General features: G+C 51.3%; 1 protein-coding gene across 1 annotated transcript; it reads left to right on the plus strand.

The window, feature by feature from the left end:
* Positions 1-6,206: 6,206 nt before the first annotated feature.
* NPPC (natriuretic peptide C) lies at positions 6,207-17,051 on the plus strand. The gene is made up of 3 exons (XM_083505772.1): positions 6,207-6,517; positions 8,070-8,459; positions 16,425-17,051. The coding sequence occupies exons 1-2, from the start codon at positions 6,425-6,427 to the stop codon at positions 8,421-8,423; spliced, it is 447 nt and encodes a 148-aa protein (XP_083361898.1). The 5' UTR covers positions 6,207-6,424; the 3' UTR covers positions 8,424-8,459; positions 16,425-17,051.
* The last annotated feature ends 1,610 nt before the right edge of the window (positions 17,052-18,661 follow it).

An 18,661-nucleotide genomic window follows, 5' to 3' on the forward strand; every position in this document is an offset into this window, starting at 1 on the left:
AATTTTAATCTTCCTAAATTATCTGTAGTTTCTATTACATTACATTTGAAATCCTGCTAATGTTTTAACCTGTTTGCCACGATTTTGTATATACATTATAAACACTTCCCATTCTTTTTTAAATTTCTTGTCTTCTTGGTTCCTGATCTTCCCAGTTAATTTTGCCATTTTGGCACAGTCCATCAGCTTGATCTGCCATTCTTCTTTGGTCGGGGTTGACTCTTCCTTCCATCTCTGGGCTAGCAGCGTCCGGGCGGCCATTGTAGCATACATAAAGAGTTTCTTCTGCTCTTTTGGGATCTCGGCACCTATAATCCCTAATAAGAAAGCTTTTTTTTATTTCATTATAGATCATTTCCCAGAATTTTTTAATTACATTACAGTTCCACCACATATGATAAAAGGTACCCTCTTTTTCTTTACATTTCCAGCATATATTGGTGCTTGTTCTATACATTTTTGCTAGTTTTACTGGGGTTAAGTACCACTGATACATCATTTTCATATACAGTCATACCTCGGGTTACAGATGCTTCAGGTTGCGTTTTTTCAGGTTATGGACCTGCCGAAACCCAGAAGTATTGGAACAGGTTATTTCCGGGTTTCAGGGGTTGCACATGTGCAGAAGCGCTAAATCGTACTTTACACATGTGCAGAAGCGCTGAATCACAAGCCGTGTGTGCGCAGACATGCCGCTGCGGGTTGCGAACGCTGCGGGTTGCGAACGTGCACAGATCAATGTGTTTCTTTCAATGAAGAACCGTAAATTTCAGATCGGCTTTCGATAGCCTCTCCCAATCCGCCATTTGTATGTTATGTCCATAGCTGTCAACTTTTCCCTTTTCTGACGAGGAATCCTATTCGGAATAAGGGAATTTCCCTTAAAAAAAGGGGGAAGCATTGACAGCTATGGTTATGTCCCACATCTTTCGCCCATTGCCTTCCAGAAAGCTTTCTCTGCCTACCAGGGCTCACTCCAAAACCTGAGAAGCAGGGAGCTTGCCTAACCATGTTCACACATCTAGATAAGCCCTGGGTTCCTTTGCCGGGGGCCTCACTGGGGCAGCTATGCTCCCAGCCAGTGGTTCTTTCCCACCGCCGGGAGGAAAGAGAGACCCAAGGCATCCACTGCCTAAAATTTACCGTAATCGTAGAGGAAGACAGAGGGGAATGGCCAGGATGACAAGGAGCAAGCACAAGCAAATGCAATTTTTGCAGATGGAGACTTTTATTTCTATTGGAGGGAGGAGAGTCACAGCTCACTGGCAAAGGACATGTTTTGCAGACCCAGAGAGAGAGAGAGAGAGAGAGAGAGAGAGAGAGAGAGAGATGAAAAGCAGCAGATCTGTGGAAGACCCTCTGCTGGAGACCTTTGGGAGCCGTTGACAGGGGGAATAACAGGCAGCCCAGGAGTACAGACAGTGGTACAGGGAGGCCGGAATGAAGTCAAAGATTTAATCTCCTGGGACAGTTTCTACCCTTTCTCTGTCTGCCAAATGCACAACTTGAGAGAAAACACACAAAATAAGCTAAACGCAGAAAGAGCTAGCACATGGTTAAGGCTTCAACTCCAACTTTTGTATTGAAAAAAATTCCCAAAGTCCCTTACCAACTCAAAAGTCACAAAACAGGGAGCAAGCAAGTCCAGAAAACTTCTTCATCAGCAAAGTAGAAGTAGTAGGGGGCCGAGAAAGGGGGGTGGGATCTGCCTTGGTATTGATTTCATAAAATCATAGAATTATAAAGTTGGAAGGGACCCCAAGGGTCATCTAGTCCAACCCCCTGCAATGCAGGAATTTTTCACCCAACGTGGAACTCGAACCCACAACCCTGAGATGAAGAATATCATGCTTTACCAGTTTGAAGCCAGAATGTCTGCAGTGAGCAAAAATGCAAAACAGTCCTCTTTATTTATTTTATTTGTTTATAAAAATAATTATATACTGCTGTGTCATAAAAAATACATCACAGTGGTTTACAACAACAGTAAAATATAAGACTAGACAGCAAAATCATAAAAAGTTAAAAGCAATAATAAATAAATACATCAGTAGACCATAGTGGGCGAAGTAGTCTAAATTACCTTTATAGGTCTTTCAGAATAGAAAAGTTTTCAGCGTGTGTTTAAAAGTTGCCACAGAAGGCTCCTGCTGAATCTCTAGTGGCAGAGAGTTCCACAGGACTGGGCCAATGACTCTAGAGGCTTGGTTTAGTGTTGTTGTTGAACGAGTCTCGCCAGCTCAGAAGCACTCCTACAGAAGATCTCAGTGATCAAGCTGGGATACAAGAGGTATGGCTGTCATAAAAATAATAAAACACCTGCGGGTCAGGATTTACCATTGCAACGCTGAGGGTTAGTGGGCGGAGGAAGCTCTGTCTCCAGAGCAGGGGGTTGGACTAGATGACCCTTGTGGTCCTTCCTAGTCCACAATTCTATGATTCTAGGAAAGCAACGTCTTATGTTCATGGTTTCATGTGCTTGTTTTTTCTTCTCCTACGAAAATGTCCCATTTTTCTTTCTCTCCACATGGTCCTGCAAGCACCTTCACTTCTTTGGGGTTCACTTCTAGCTCCACCTTTCTAAAGAGAGATCCCCCAAATTAAGACTTCAGTAGTACTCAAAGGGACTCAGGCTATGTGCCGCCCAAACTTCAGTTTTGTACTGAATGTCAGAGCAGCGCAAGCATTTCCCTTTGAGACCCCCTGTTGAGAGAGAATGAGAGAGAGACCTACAAACGTTTCCCTTTCAAAATGTTTCTGAGCTTCTTGGGATACGCATACCTAAACTCTGCTTTCTGGCTAATATAACCATTTGAGATACATCTGGAGTTCCCTGTTTTGGGGAGAAAGTGTACAGAAGTTGTCTGTTTCCCTGCCTAATCATCACAACTGTTCATCTTTCAGTAAGGTGGGGCAGAATCTGTCCTTTTTATTCTCATTCTTGGATGAAGACCTTTTAGTAATTTTTGTTCTAATCGGGCTTTATTCTGTGAATTCGGTTTTGAATGACTGACAGGTCTTTTTGCAAGCTGCCTTTTAAAAAAAAGTAAGTAATGAATAAACACAAATAGTGATGATTGTGCTCTGGCGTGCTCTGGTCCATGGGGTCACAAAGAGTTGGACACGACTAAACGACTAAACAACAAGTGATGATTGTGCTGGTGGCTTTGTACCAAATTCAAGGGTTCCGGTTCTGAATGAACCTAACATTTTGGTTCCCCTAACATTGACACCCAACTGTCTCATGAGACAATGGAAGAAGATGCCTCTGGAGGCAAAATCAAACTATTTGAGAGTTACAGCGCCTGCTGTGGCCGTAGAGACCGATGTGGGAGAGACATGTTTTGTTGCAGCTGGGGCAGAGGAAGGCGTCCGCTTGTGCTGCTGCAGATGCACCAGGGCTTTTCTTCTCTCTGCGATTCCTCCCAGCGGTCATTCCTCCTCTGGTCACAGCTATGGATGCACAACCTGTTACAGGTAGGTAGCCATGTTGGTCTGCCATAGTCGAAACAAAATAAAAAATTTCCTTCTAGTAGCACCTTAGACATGCACACGAAAGCTCATACCAATAACTAACTAGTTGTTGTTTAGTCGTTTAGTCGTGTCCGACTCTTCGTGACCCCCTGGACCAGAGCACGCCAGGCACTCCTGTCTTCCACTGCCTCCCGCAGTTTGGTCAAACTCATGTTGGTAGCTTCCAGAACACTGTCCCACCATCTTGTCTTCTGTCGTCCCCTTCTCCTTGTGCCCTCCATCTTTCCCAGCATCAGGGTCTTTTCCAGGGAGTCTTCTCTTCTCAGGAGGTGGCCAAAGTATTGGAGCCTCAGCTTCAGGATCTGTCCTTCCAGTGAGCACTCAGGGCTGATTTCCTTAAGAATGGAGAGGTTTGATCTTCTTGCAGTCCATGGGACTCTCAAGAGTCTCCTCCAGCACCATAATTCTTCGGCGATCAGCCTTCTTGATGGTCCAGCTCTCACTTCCATAACTAACTTAGTTGGTCTCTAAGGTGCTATTGGAAGGATTTTTTTTTATTATTTTGTCTGTCTCTAGGCACTGTGGACATCTGCAAGTTTGCAGACATCTCATGTTTGCAGACATCTTTGTACTGCAGAGTTGGTCTGTCAATGGGTCTTATAGTCTTACACCCTAAAAGAGATACACAGAGAATCTGCAGTCTTGTTTTGTCAGATAAAGTGGACTCCAAGGTGACAAGGTCCGGCAGAATAAAGGGCAGGGAAATCAGGTATCATTCTAAGTGCAGGTAAAGGGAGGTGAAGAGGTGGGGGAAGATGCCAAAGCAGTGGGTGATTTCAATTGATGAGCAAATGAAATGACAACATTGGTTGCTTGTTTTCCTCTGCCCTCCCCATCTCGTTTTCCTCTAATGTTGCAAATCCACTTTGATTCTGCTGCCCATTTTGGGCGACGGCTAAAGTCTCAAACCAGCTTATAACGGAACCTTTTAAGTGTGTGTTAATTCTGATGGGGAGAGGGGGTGTCTTTATGTGAGGGTCTGGAAGGGGTCCTGCCGAGAGACCAAAGTGGGGAGTGGAAATCAAGCAGCAGCTCTGTGGCAGCAGCGACTGATCCTCCCCATAGCAGTCATGAAATGGGACAATTCGGATCACGGCCAGAAGAGACCCAGAGGAAGGGGTTGGATCCCCCACCCCCTGCATCCCTAACCCAAATCTGGGGAGAGAGTAGCAAGAAGAAAATGACAACGGGAGAGTCAATCCAGTTATGCTCTTGTATCTGTGGAGGAGGGAGAGATCCTTTGAACCCCTCTCCTACCACTGGGTGTGGACACACAGGCACAGAAATGCCACAAGACCCTCATACCTCATTCCCCTAAATATAGGGGAGATGATAGATGATAGATAGATAGATAGATAGATAGATAGATAGATAGATAGATAGATGATAGATAGATAGATAGATGATAGATGATAGATGATAGATAGATGATAGATAGATGATAGATAGATAGATAGATAGATAGATAGATAGATAGATAGATGATAGATGATAGATGATAGATGATAGATAGATGATAGATAGATGATAGATAGATAGGTAGGTAGGTAGGTAGATAGATAGATAGATAGATAGATAGATAGATAGATAGATAGATAGATAGATAGATATACCAAGCCATACATGCGTGTGCCTGTGTGTATGTACACAATCAGGCGTGGAACTCCAACACCAGCTCCCCGAGCATTGGTACGCGAGCTTGCTTGTTAGATACACGCGGCTGCTGCTTCTTGCCTTCTTGCTTGCTTGCATACCTAACTTTGCATGCTGAGTTTCGGCTGCCAGGTCTTCAAGAACCTGCCCGTCTCACGCGTCTCTCGCGCGGGAGGCTTTTCGCGGGTGAAGTCCCAGCCTCGCCAGCTCTTCCTCGGTTAGCAGCGGAGGGGGATCTCGCCGCCTTCTCTCCCGGATCCCCGAGGGGGCAATCCAAGCTGCCGCCTTCGGAGCCCAAGCGTCCAAAGCGACAGTTCTAGCTGACAAATTACGCCGCCCCGAGACCCCGTTTCAAAATGGTTCACCCGTGGGCTTTCAGGCGAAAGTCCGAAGAGAAGAACTTTGTGCACGCTTCAATCTGATGTGTGTCGCGGTGTGTCCCATCCTCCTAAATCTAAAAATCAAACAACCCCCCCCCTCACTTAAATCAACCTCCACCAATGTGTTCTCCGGAGGTAGGAAGCAGCAACGTTATTTCTGGAGAGACACGTGTACGCGTGTGATGGTGACACGTGTCTGTGAGAGAGATTACAAGTTTGCACTAGTCTGTGCGGGGTCTTCGGTGCTGATCTCCCACGCGTTGCAAGCCTACAGGTGCTGAGGGGGGGGGCATCTCTGCAGAGCGCCCCACCACCAGGACGTGCCCGCCTGCTCCCTAAAGTCCCCCCCGCGCGCGGCCGTTTCACCTCCACGACTCGTATTCCATGCACACAAACACCCGTCCATTGTATTCTACTAACCACGCGCTGCAGGTTAGTAACCCAAAGGCTCTCCGTCCAGCGAGAATCGCCGTGCGCCCCATCGAGTGAGAAGCGCGAAATCCACCTCCGGGATCGCGGCTTCTCTTTCACCTCCCCCCCCCCCCGCCCCGCGCGCGTGCGAGTGAGGCGGAGGATGACATCACCCCGCAGGTTGGTTATAAAGGGCCGAGGGCCATCCCGGCGCTACAATCGGTTCTGGCCGTCGAAGGAGAGAGAGAGAGGTTGATCTGCAGACGCGCCTCCCACGGACACAGCCTGCAGCCTGCGCGCCTCGCCGGCCGTCGATCCTCCGCCGCTGCGCTCGCCTTGCCGTCGAGGGGACTCCCGTCCCGCCGCCGCCGCCTCCCGAGTCTCCTTCCCGCGCTCTTCTGCTCCTTCCCCTTCTCCCCTTCTCTTCTCCCGACGCCCGGTCCAGGATGTACATCTCTCACGTCGTGGCTTGCGGACTCTTCCTCGCCCTGCTCGCCCTGGCGCTGGAGGCGAAGCCGGCTCCGCAGAACCTGCAGAAGGTAAGGCGGCGCGGGGAGATTCGACGGGAAAGGTCCCGGGCTGCCTCTCCGTCGGGGGCGATCCCTGGAAGCTTCGGGACTGGGAGGGAAAGGATAGACGGACGGGTAGATTCGGGATGAGGTGAGGAGAGGTGGCTGGAGACGAGCAGAAGCGAGGTCTGCCGGAGTCCTCACAGAAACGTTAATCCGGATTAAGTTGCCCCGCTTTCTAGGGTGGTTGGCTGAAAGAGTGGCTGTCGTCTCCTGCCTTAAAGCCGGTTGACGGGCAGAGCTGAGGTCCGGATAACTTTCTGGAGTCAGCGGGCGCGCTCTTGCCTGGGCTGTAGAAGCGGGATCCCTCTCGCCCGCGTACCCCTGCCTCTTGCATCCCCGACGGGGCGGACGGTCCAGCCCGGGGTGGCTTCTGCTGGGAGTGGGGCAGGAAGGGCTGAATGAGAGGGACGCCCCTCACTCTCTCCGCCGTCCTCCTTTCAGGCCGGGTAGGTGGGTCGGCGACTCCAGCTGCCGCCGGCTGCTCTCCATCGCCCCGTGGTGCTGAGAGGGAGAGGGGAGGGCGTCCAGGCAAGCGGCGACGGGCGGCTTCCGAGCTCCGTGCCCGCGGAGAGGAGCCTCTCCTTGGGGTGAGGCGCTAGGGAAATAGAGCGGAAGATTCGACACCCCCTAGAAGGAGAAGCAGACGGGGCGGGAAGCTGGGAGACCCACCGGGCGCCCGGGCGCGCCTTCGGAGGGGAAAGCGCTAAAGGAGGACCGAAGGTGGGTGCTCTTGTGGAGATCTGAGGGGTGATAGTGGAAATGGTGAGGGGGTCCTTGTCCCTGGCGGAGGAGAGAGAAAAGGAAGAGGGGGAGCTTTCCTGGAGGAGACCCCCAGTTCTCTTCACCGGCCAAGCAGGCGCTGTGATTCCTGCATCGCTGAGGGTTAGACTGGATGACCCTCGGGGTCCCTTCCAACTCTGCGATTCCATGAACTATTCTCCCAAGTGAATCTCGAGATCGAGGCTACTTTGTATCGGGTCGGGGAGGTCTGATCTGGGGAGATCTGCTCCCAAAGAAAAACCTCTTTTTACCGGCATTTCCTGCTCGCCCCTCCAGCCCCCCCCCCCACTCCGCGTTGCCGTTTCTCTTCCTTCTCCCCGAATAAACTTGTGACCCGGACAGTCCTCTTGGCCTGAGGCTGAGGTGGCGAGGTGGGCTTGACAAATGGGCAGGACGGCCGGATGCCACCTGCCCAATTCACCGCCCCCGCCAGTCCTCCCAGTCCCCAGGACGGGGGATATTCCTCGAGGGGTCTCCCTGGGGTGGCAGGAATCTCCTCCTGTTGGGGTGCGTCCTGATGGGAGCCCCGTTCTCACCCGCACCGACCCAGCCTCCTCCTTCTGCCATCGCTCTCCCCGCAGCCCGGGGCAATCCGAGGTTCCTCGAGGGGGCGGCCAGGCTGAGCCGAGTGGAGAAACCACCTGGGCTGTTATTTCCTGCTGCTGCAGTGGGGCTGCTCTGCCCCTCCTTCCCTCCACTTGCACCCCGCTCACCCCTCTATCTCGCTTCCTCCGCGCAGGGTCCGTCGGGCAGCTTGGCGGCGCTGGGGCGCGAACTGGCGGAGCTGCTGGAGGCGTCGTCGGGGCCCGCGGCGGGCGGTGGGCGGAGCGGCGGCGGAAAGCAGGGCTCCTCGTCGCAGCAGAAGGGCAAAGGCTCGTCGTCGAGGCTCATGCGGGATCTGCGCACCGACACCAAGCAGTCGCGGGCCACCTGGGCGCGGGGGGCGCACCCGGAGCACCACGCCGGCGGAGGAGGAGGCGGCGGCGGCGGAGGGTCGCGGCGCTTCAAAAACCCCTCCAAGAAGGGCTCCACCAAGAGCTGCTTCGGCCTCAAGCTGGACCGCATCGGCACCATTAGCGGCCTGGGCTGCTGAGCCGTCGAGGCGGCCTGCGGGCGACACCTAGCGGCGGTGAGTAGACAGCGCGCGCTGCCGTCCATCCCAAGCCGAGACGGCGCTGGTTTTAACGCTAGCGCAAAAGTGAGAGCGCTCTAACTTTCAGCGCCTCAAACCCCCTCCTTGTCTGTCTGTCTGTCTGTCTGTCTGTCTGTCTGTCTGTCTGTCTGTGTGTTTCACTTGTACCCCACCTTTCCCTCCCAGTAGCTCGAGGGGGCGCACGTGGTTCTCTCCTTCCTTCTTCTCGCAGCCCGTAGTTAATCTACAGAACTCCTTTCCACAGGAGGCAGTGATATCAGAGAAGAATTTAGAGGAGTGCTCCCAGCTCTGCCGCACTGGGCACGGAGCCTGGGAGCCAACTCCCTGGTGACATGGGGGTCTTCGCCCCTCCCCTAAAATATCTGAGTGGGCCAGGCTGCCCCAAAGTTGAAGGGCATCGTCATTCAAATGGTGCGCAGGCACTGCGTCATGTAATCAGTTCTGCGCAGCGGGGCTTCCCTGTCCTCCCCCCCCAATATTTTATTCAAGTTGGCACCCCTGGCACGGAACCTCAGGCATGGCGATGCGCAGGGCGCCGCTGAAATTTGAGAGGTCCGCCATTGGCAATGGCCACCAACTGGGGCAGACTCTTTGGTCATCTTTCCTAATATAGCGCCCTGTGCGAGGTCAACATTTGGCACCCCCAAATGGATCTTCCCAACTGGTCGCCCCCTTCACTCAGTGCCCTGCACAGCAGAACTGCCCACACAGCCCTCAATCTGGTGCTGGCACGAACCTAAATGTAAGAGAGGGTTGGACAATTTCATGAGGAGAGGGCTATTGAGGGCTACTAGCCACAATGGTTATGCGCTGCCTCCATGTTCAGAGGCAGATATGCTTCCGAATACCAGTTTCTGGAAACCACAGGAAGGGAGCGTTTCCCTTGTCCTTGAATCCAGACAAACTATTCTTTGAAAGCACTGCTGCCTGCAGCTGTGGAGGGAGAGCCTAGTCGCCCTGGCTAGTCGCCCTTGATGGCCCTCTAGTGAGGTAGGAGAGCTGGAAATAATGCCCATCTATTTCGCATCTGGCAACCAATGTGCCGCTTTGGTTTCAGACGGCACATGGGTAGACGAGTCCAAAAAGCCTGGGACACAAATTTTCATAGCCATCTAGCAGCTATGGTGGTTCGTTGACCGGAAGTAATATATTGAAAGTTAATTCTGGAAAAAAAATCCTTCCAGTAGCATCTTAGAGACCAACTAAGTTTGTTATTGGTATGAGCTTTCATGTGCATGCACAGATACACAGAACTGTGCATGCACACGAAAGCTCATACCTGAAGAATATGTGTATCTGAAGAAGTGTGCATGCACACGAAAGCTCATACCAGTAACAAACTTAGTTGGTCTCTAAGGTGCTACTGGAAGGAATTTTTGTTTCTTTGTTTCGACTACTGCGGACCAACACGGCTACCTATCTGTAACTACCGTAATTCTGGAAGTGTTTACTTGATTCTGACCAAACTAAGTCTCCTTGGTTGCCAGATGTGATCCCCACCCCCACCCCCAGCTCTCCTACCCCACCCGTCTCTTGCATGAATTTGCCATAAATCAAACATGCAAGTATGTGGCGCTTTTGAGTTCTCAAAGCGCTTTTCATGTCCGGATAATATTGAAAACCAGCCTTTAAGTTAGGCCAGGGTTCTTGTTCCCACTTTGGAGGCAGGAATGATGCCAAAATATAGAAGCTTCGCTAAGGCCACATAGCAGGTTCTTGGTAAATGTGAGATTTGAACAGGATATTTTTTTTTCTTTTTAAAAAGGCTTACACAATGTAGCCCCAACACTATTTCCACAAGACTGGTGCACTGTCCCCAAATCCACTCCTCTGACGTGAGTGTGTATAATAATTTTGGGGCATTGAAGGAGAACATCTGAGCAAATTATTCCCTAAAGGCAAGTGCATAAATTATCTGCAGGGGTCCGAGAGGCAGACCACAAAATAACTAAATATTTTGCTCGGAGGTCAAAACAGTGAGGGTTTGGGGTGTGGAGCAGTGAGAAATGCCTCAGATCCAAAACTGGCCAGCCCCCCACATGTGTGGAGCAGGGTGCTGTTTTTCCTGAAGACAGCCCTCAGATTTGGCTCACACCTGCTTCCTCTCAAATTAGGCGCTGCGAATAATTATAGTTATTCCTATAGTTAGGCCTTCAAACAATCCAAAGGGTATTTTTTGGGGAGGGCTCCTTATGTATTTATACATCCCCCTTGCTGCCTTGCAGAGAGCCTCCTGCCTGCCGCCGGCATAGCAAAGATGGCTAAGGCACCTGCTGAGAGCCGAAAACTAAAATAGGAGGCTGGAGAGGACCAGTTCCAGACAGCGTATGGGTCAGTGTCAGGGTTGTCATACACAGTGGTGGCTGGTGCCCATTGCGACCAGTAGGGCAGAAGTCATGGAGGCTGCCAGTAGGTGGCGGCAGAGCCAACTCAGTCTGGTTGTAAGAAGGAAGAGGGGCAGGTAAGGGCTGTCTGAGGGCGGGGCCCCACTTTCCCCAATGTACCAGCCTCCCCATGCCATACAGCCCCTTCCCCAGTGAAGATCCAGCTGGGCAGAGGTTTGGAAAGGTGTCTGATGTCTGCCCACAGCTTCCCTCCGATCCAGCTGCCCATTTAAATTAATCATAGTGTTGGAAGGAACCACGGGGGTCATCTGGTCCAACCCCCTGAAAGGATTAGAGAACTGGGCCAAAACAAACAAGATGTACTTTAACAGGGAGAAATGTAAAGTATTGCACTTGGGCAAAAAAAATAAATGAGAGGCACAAATACAAGATGGGGGACACCTGGCTTGAGAGCAGTACATGTGAAAAGGATCTAGGAGTCTTGGTTGACCACAAACTTGACATGAGCCAACAGTGTGACGCGGCAGCTAAAAAAGCCAATGCAATTCTGGGCTTCATCAATAGGAGTATAGCATCTAGATCAAGGGAAGTAATAGTGCCACTGTATTCTGCTCTGGTCAGACCTCACCTGGAGTACTGTGTCCAGTTCTGGGCACCACAATTCAAGAAGGACACTGACAAACTGGAACGTGTCCAGAGGAGGGCAACCAAAATGGTCAAAGGCCTGGAAACAATGCCTTATGAGGAACGGCTAAGGGAGCTGGGCATGTTTAGCCTGGAGAAGAGGAGGTTAAGGGGTGATATGATAGCCATGTTCAAATATATAAAAGGCTATTTGTGTGGCCTTGGGAATGCTGTTCACAGGGCACAGGAAGCGAAGTTTTAGCAGAGCTGTTTTAAACCGGGGTGTTCACTGTTAGCGGACGGAGCTCTGAAGCCTTGAAGCCATGTGAGGTGGTGGTCTCTGAAGGGGGGGGGAACCAACTGCAGCGGAGGGGCCCACTACAATTCACTGCAAAGTTTAGTGCAGATCCCCTTTGAAATGAGCTGGAGCTGATCTGCAGGAGAGACTAGCAGGTTGTGGGGGACATGTCCAAGTGTCTCTTGAGGTTGCCAGCTGGGCACAGGAACATGCCATGTTTGGGCAGATGCTCTGCCTGAAACGCTTGCAGCATCCAATCCCTGTGAATGGGAGGGTTGCAGAAGGCGAGGGCAGTAGCAGCAGTGGTATCTATGGTGCAGAAAATGAGGGGAATCCATGGCCACAGTCACCACGTCTGAGAGTGGGGCTGGCGAGGCCAGGGAGCTGGCTAGTGGGGAATCACAGAATTACAGCATTGAAAGGGATGTAAGGGATGCGGGTGGCGCTGTGGGTTAAACCACAGAGCCCAGGACTTGCCGATCAGAAGGTCGGCAGTTCAAATCCCCACAACGGGGTGAGCTCCCATTGCTCGGTCCCTGCTCCTGCCAACCTAGCAGTTCGAAAGCACGTCAAAGTACAAGTAGATACAAAGGTACCACTCTGGCGGGGAGGTAAACGGCGTTTCCGTGCGCTGCTCTGGATCGCCAGAAGTGGCTTAGTCATGCTGGCCACATGACCCGGAAGCTGTACGCTGGCTCCCTCAGCCAATAAAGCGAGATGAGCACCACAACCCCAGAGTCGGCCATGACTAGACCTAATGGTCAGGGGTCCCTTTACCTTTAAAGGGAGGCAGAGGATCATCTATCCCAACAGGCAAGTGGCCCAAAGAGGCAGCCAAACAGCCCCACTTGGCTGAAAGGGTGCCCCAGGCCTTGCCCGCTGCCTGGTCAAAGCTCCCTGTCGTTTCCTCCTCTAGTTGGCAGCCTTGGTGGGGCAGTGGAGGGACAGTGTGAGGAAAGTAGTGCTTATCCTGCATAGATTCTGGTTTCAGCAGCCTGCTATCTGGTAGCTTGGCAGGACCTCAGCAACATCAAGGCAAGGGTTAAAGGCCACAGGGATGCCCACCACAAAGGGGGGGGGTCATAGCCCAAGCCAGAGGTTCCCTCTGGTGCAGGGACTGCACAGCTGGGACTATGGGCACCCCAGCCAGCTCCTGGAGCAACTGGTTTGATAGCTGGGTTACGTAGTAATGGACAGGAGGAACTCCCCTGCCCATCAGCGCTGCCTCCCAGCTCATTCAAAGGCCACAGCCATTGATGCCTTTGGGATAACTGGTTTTCCAGCAGTGGGGTTTTCTCCTCTTGATACCCCAGGGGGCCTGTGGACCCAACCATCAGTGCCCAGTGCCAAAGGCGTCTCCTCGGGGAAAGCCCAGGTTCCTGGGGGAACCCACCGGGGATGGATCACAGGGAGTGGCTCCACCTTCTCTTCAGAGCTGCAGAGGATTCTGAGCATAAATGGCGAGGCATCCATGCAATGGGATCCGTTGTGTACAGAGTGATCAAGCCACAACTGCTGTGCAGCCAAGAACCCCCTGTCTGTGCTGCAGGTCCGGGAGAAGGGTGTGCAAGCAACAGGTTCCTTTCCAGCTAGGGCTGTTCGCACGACCCCTTTGAACCCAGGGCCGGGGGCAAATTCCCCTGCTCCTGCAGAGCACCGGCTGCAAACAACACCACATTGATGGTTTCCCCAGAGCTGCCCCTCTCTCCGCCAGGAGCTCAGCCTCCCTCCTCCAGCCCTCTTGCGCAGATATGCATTCCCAGGCGTCGGCAGCAGGTTTACTAGGAAACCGTGAAAAGCGCCCAGGCCAGGGGCTCATTATGAGGGTTCAGATGGATGGGCGAGTGGCTCTCACTTGCTCATTTCGAGAAGACAAGCGCAGCTGAGGTTGCAGATCGCCCCATGCTGTTTCGGCTGCTCCAAGTCTCTTCCCTTGCTGTGTTTTTCTTATGTAGAGACAGACACATTGAGGGGGGCGCCAGTGCATTGCCAGAGGACAGAGAGCTTCAGGATGTGTGCCTATGCTGATTTATATGCTTAGAAACAGTTGGCGCAGTTGCTACAAGAGCCAGTGTCGTCTAGTGGTTAGAGCAGGGGTCAGCAAACTTACCGCACCTCGGGCTGGTGTCTCCAGCGCCGATCATGTGGTGGGCCGGAGGGTGGGGGAGTGTATGCCCATACGCTATTTCTGGTGCACTTCCGGGTCAGAGGAGCACCGGAAATAGCTTATGCGCATGTGCATGGGCCTCCTCCGACCTGGATGTGCACCGGAAATAATGCTTGTGCATGTGCAAATAACGCATGCGCATGCGCAAATAACACTTGTGCATGCGCACAAGCTATTTCTGGTGTTCAGTGGCCAGTCGCGCAGCGCAGTGCTGGTAAGAGCGGGCAGCGGCAGCGGGCGGCGGGGGTCACTGCTGGCCGGATAAACGAGTCCCTCGGGCCTTATCTGGCCCGCAGGCCTTAGTTTGGGGGCCCCTGGGTTAGAGCAAAAGAGGCAGTGCCACATAGTGGTTAGAATGTCGGGCCGAGACCTGGGAGAGACTGGGGTTCAAACCCCCACTTGGCCACAAAGCTCACCCGGTGACCTTGGGTGCCAGTCTCATTCTCTCAGCCTGTCCTATGCCACAGGGTTGTTGTGGGGAGAAAATATGGGAGAAGGTGGGGAGAACCACACACATCACTTTGAGCACTTGGGCAAAAGGCTGTGATATACATGTAACAGACAGATAGATAGATGTACCGTATTTTTCTCCCTATAGGACGCACTGGCCCATAGGATGCACCTAGCTTTTTTGGGGGGAAATCAAGGAAAAAAATTTTATTTCCCCCCCAGGTTTGCGCAGCCATCCCCAAGCTAGAAGAGGGAGACGGAGCGCTCCGTCTCCCTCTTCTGCCTTCAGGGACAGCCTCTCTAGCCTCTGTGGGGCAGCGGCTTGCCCCGCTGTCCCCCGAGCTTATGGGGCTGGCGATGGGGAGAAGCAAGCTTGCTTCTCCCCCCCCCCCACCAGCCTCCAGATCAGGTCGGGGAATAGCGGGGTGAGGGCGCTCCACTTCCCCGCTATCCCCTGGGCTTGCGGGCTGCAGGCTGCTGCCCGCAAGCTTTGCGAGCCGGCGGGACCTTCCGCTGGGCTTGCAAGGCTTGCGGATAGCTTCTTGAAGCCTGGAGAGCGAGAGTGCACACCGACCCCTCTCGCTCTCCAGGCTTCAGGGAAAGCCTGCATTCGCCCCATAGGACACACACACATTTCCCCTTCATTTTTGGAGGGGGAAAAGTGCGTCCTATAGGGCAAAAAATACGGTACTTCTCAGCATACTTGGGAAGACTGACAGATCTTCCAGCTCACCCTGTAGCTTCTCCAGCTAGCGACTTGCCCCTGCTCTCCCTTCGCAGGCTTCTTTGAATTTAACCTGGGCTTGGACTGGCCAGCCCTTCCCCAGAGAGGAAGCTTCCAAAAAGAGCAGCAAAGTAGCCAGGCTGCCTTCCTGTGGCTCCAAGGCAGATGATTAATCAACTTAAAGGAACATCTCTTGCGGGGCAATCCTATGGCAAGATCTGCTGGGTTAAGCAGTTTAAGATGCACTGGATATCTGACTGAGCCAAAGATAAACCAGCATAATTTGCTCATTCCTGCTCAGCAGGGGCTCAGGCTGAGGCTGGTGTTAAGCCCCCCAAAAGTGGGATGGGACCAGTAAGGGGGGGAAACTTAAACTGGATCCTAAACATGCCCACTTAGCCCCACAACTTGGCAACGCAACAAAGAACCCTCCATTTAGATGGTCAAACGTCTTTGCTATGTCTTTTCTTTGCTAATTGTCTCAACTACTGCGATAGATATGAGTTGGTGTAATTATTGCTAATTATTCTGCTTTTATATGCAGCTGTAGGCATGTGCATGCACAGGATCGTTTGTTCAATTTCTAGCCCCTAAGCATGTGAGACACCGCCTTGGTAATGGCAGGTTTAAAATCTTTAGCTTGAGGGGGCTTTCTTTCATTCTTATCCTCCTAATATTGTTATGTCGTGGTCTGCTTTGATGAATGATCTATTGGGCTGGTTCCAATGTTCTCTGCCCGCTAGAATTATAATACTGCGCTTCAAAGGAGTCCCAACGCAACAGCTCCACTAGCGGAAACTCCTTGCGCAACAGGTTAACACAATCTATTGTGCAGCAACGTCGCCAGCAGCCTGCTGAATGCACTCTCTTGCACTGCGATGTTCTGCTGGTGATAAACATTTCCCCGGTGGAGAAAGCACACCGCTAGACAGAGTTAACTTAACGCTACCTTTTATACAAGCTCTTGTATTATCCTGCGACCTTTTCTTGATTAATACGCTGTGTCCCGTTTACAGTTACATACAGATACAAAACTAGATACCATATCTTCCTGTATACAGAGAAATGTAAGGCTGTCGTCACGCAGCGCCCACTGTGTAGTGCTGCATCAGAAAAGGTGGATTTGCTTTCAGTCAGGGTGGGGGAAGGAAGCCAAAGAGGAGGCAGGTGGGTTCCATTCCCATTCTAAGAGAACAAGGTAGAAGTTCGTGGTGAGCTTCAGCACCTCTTTTTCTAGGAAAATAGCACTATATATGTATAACTTACTTCTTAACCTATCTACCTAGAGATGACCTGGGAAGTTCCTAACCCATCACCTCTTTTCTCATTCCAGGTCTTTGAACTGACGAGGGTTATTCTGCATTCCATTACCCCATCCCAAGGACATATCTTGGCCATCTCCTCACCGTCATGAAGGGTCAATGTTGATGGCACCCGAAAAAGGCTTGGCTGGGCTTATCCTATTGGTACGAGGACTCGTAGCAGAACCAGCAATTTTTTTTGGGGGGGGGGTGTTAGTGGTGAGGGTGGGGTGTCCGGGGTGGGTTTGTTTTTGAAATCCAAAAGCTCTTTTCCTATCATACCCAATATATACACACACACATATATGTATCCTACACACCAACAACCCACCCACGACAAAGGACCGCTCCAAGCCCAGAGACTGAGGAAGCTGTTTGTACATTCATGTCACGCATAAATGTATTTATGTTGTAAAGCTATTTATATATTGTTTATAAAGAGATATTTATAAAAATTTTATTTATGTAACTAAATGAAAAGGAGTCTAGCATTGTAACTTCTTTTCCCCGTCCTAAATCGTTGGAAAATGTTGAAGGAAAAAAAAACCACCATTCCATGTACCATTTGTAACCTGTCTTTCTTTTTACTCCTCGAAGAGTTGTTGGTTTTGGAAAAAGACCTCAGCTGCTGTAAATATATTAGAATTGGTAGCTGGTAACTAAGTAAGATCTCCAGTTTTCTCAGAAGTGGTGTTGATGGGAAGGGCTTTCGGTCATGGATGATTTGGGGTACTCATTTTGCTTTGGGTCTCGTCCCCGTCTACAATGCAGAACATAAATGGCCCTCCAGATGGGGTTGTACTCCGGTTCCCATCATGCTGGCTGGGACTGACGTGAGTTGCAGTCCAAGAGCAGTGAGAGAGTCACATGTCCGAATTGCCAGCTGCAGTGGGAGATGCCAGGGGTACGACCTGGGACCTCCTGTGTCCATCAATAAACAATATTTGAGCTGAAAATTGCCCAAGGAGTGCCGCTGCCCATAATGCCATCTGCTAGGACAGGAGTAGCCAACCTTTCTATACCTACTGCCCACTAATGCATCTTTCTTGATGGTAACATTTCCTTACTGCCCACCAGATGCCGTAGAACCCCCTACCGCTTACCCAGAATCCTGAAACATTAGGGACCAGGTTGACAAGCCCTCTGCTAGGAGGTTATTGCAGCACTTCAAAATCCTGCGCTACATGTTTTGTGGTGGGACAAAAAGAAAGGAGATGGGCAGTTTTCAGGCTTGTCCAACATGTTTTGGGTTTCTTTACCAGAACTCCTGGATCTCCTGACCAGGGTGCTAAGCCAGTCAGAATTGGTTTTAATTGCACTCACAGTCCTGCCATGAACAAAATTTCCACCCTGCTTTGCTCCCCCCCCCCATTTCACCAGTTGGGGGAGAGCCAATTTGTGGGTTTTGATGTTGTTAATACAATTCAGTCCGAAACTCTCGCCAGTCTCCTGCAAATCACTCAGAGATCTCATGGGAGAATAACCTGTCAAAGTGAGCCAAGGGGGTGGGAGAGCTGAAAATTTGTCTTCTGGCCGTAAAACCTGTAGTAGGTCCTGACTTGCCTTCTGCCTACCCCTAGCATATGGCAGAATTACAGTCTCCCATTGTCCAACTTCTTCCGTTCAGCTCTGCCTGGGCAGATGAGGTTGTCAAGAGGGTTCTTCCTTCTCCTCTGTATGAGATCTGTGGTGCTGTGAAGACAAGAGAGGGCCTTTTCGGTGGTGGCTCCCTGTATGTGGAACTCCCTCCCTCCACTGAGGCGCTTCTGGCACTACCTCTTCATAACTTTAAGCGGATGTTAAGACACATCTTTTTTTCAGCAGGCATTGGGAGAGACCCAGTTGCTGCTGTTAGCAATTTGTTAAGTGTTTTCAATGGAGCCTTTAAAATCTTTTTGCCTGTTGCAAACTGCCCTGTGACTTGAGCAAAGGTGGCATATAAATCATCTAAATAAAACTTGGGCGGCTAGATGAACAGAGAGGACAAGGGCTCCTGCACCTTTAATAGTTGCATAAAAGAGGGAATTTCTGCAAGCCTTGCTTGCAGGAAAGTTAAAAGGTGCATAAGCTCTCTCTTGCTTTGCCCGAGCTGCCAGACACTTTTCATCTGCTGGAAGAATCTCACCTGTTTCCAGCACTGGCCTCTGAAACAGGTGATCCAGCTCTGCCCATGTGATCCGGCTGGGGAGGAGGGCAGAAGACAAGTTGTGAGGCGGTGCTGGCATGTCCCTCCGTGAAAGCCGAGAAGGGGCAACCAGAGGGTGCCTGG

The sequence above is a fragment of the Podarcis liolepis genome, assembly GCF_965112155.1.
Source record: "Podarcis liolepis genome assembly, chromosome: 5".
Lineage (NCBI taxonomy): Eukaryota > Metazoa > Chordata > Lepidosauria > Squamata > Lacertidae > Podarcis > Podarcis liolepis.

What these genes read in the sequence shown, in the direction of transcription:
- NPPC (XM_083505772.1), top strand. Translation starts at nt 6,425, where the DNA reads ATGTACATCTCTCACGTCGTGGCTTGCGGACTCTTCCTCGCCCTGCTC. An exon ending in CTCCGCAGAACCTGCAGAAG is followed by an intron (nt 6,518 to 8,069) that starts GTAAGGCGGCGC and finishes TCCTCCGCGCAG; the next exon opens with GGTCCGTCGGGCAGCTTGGC.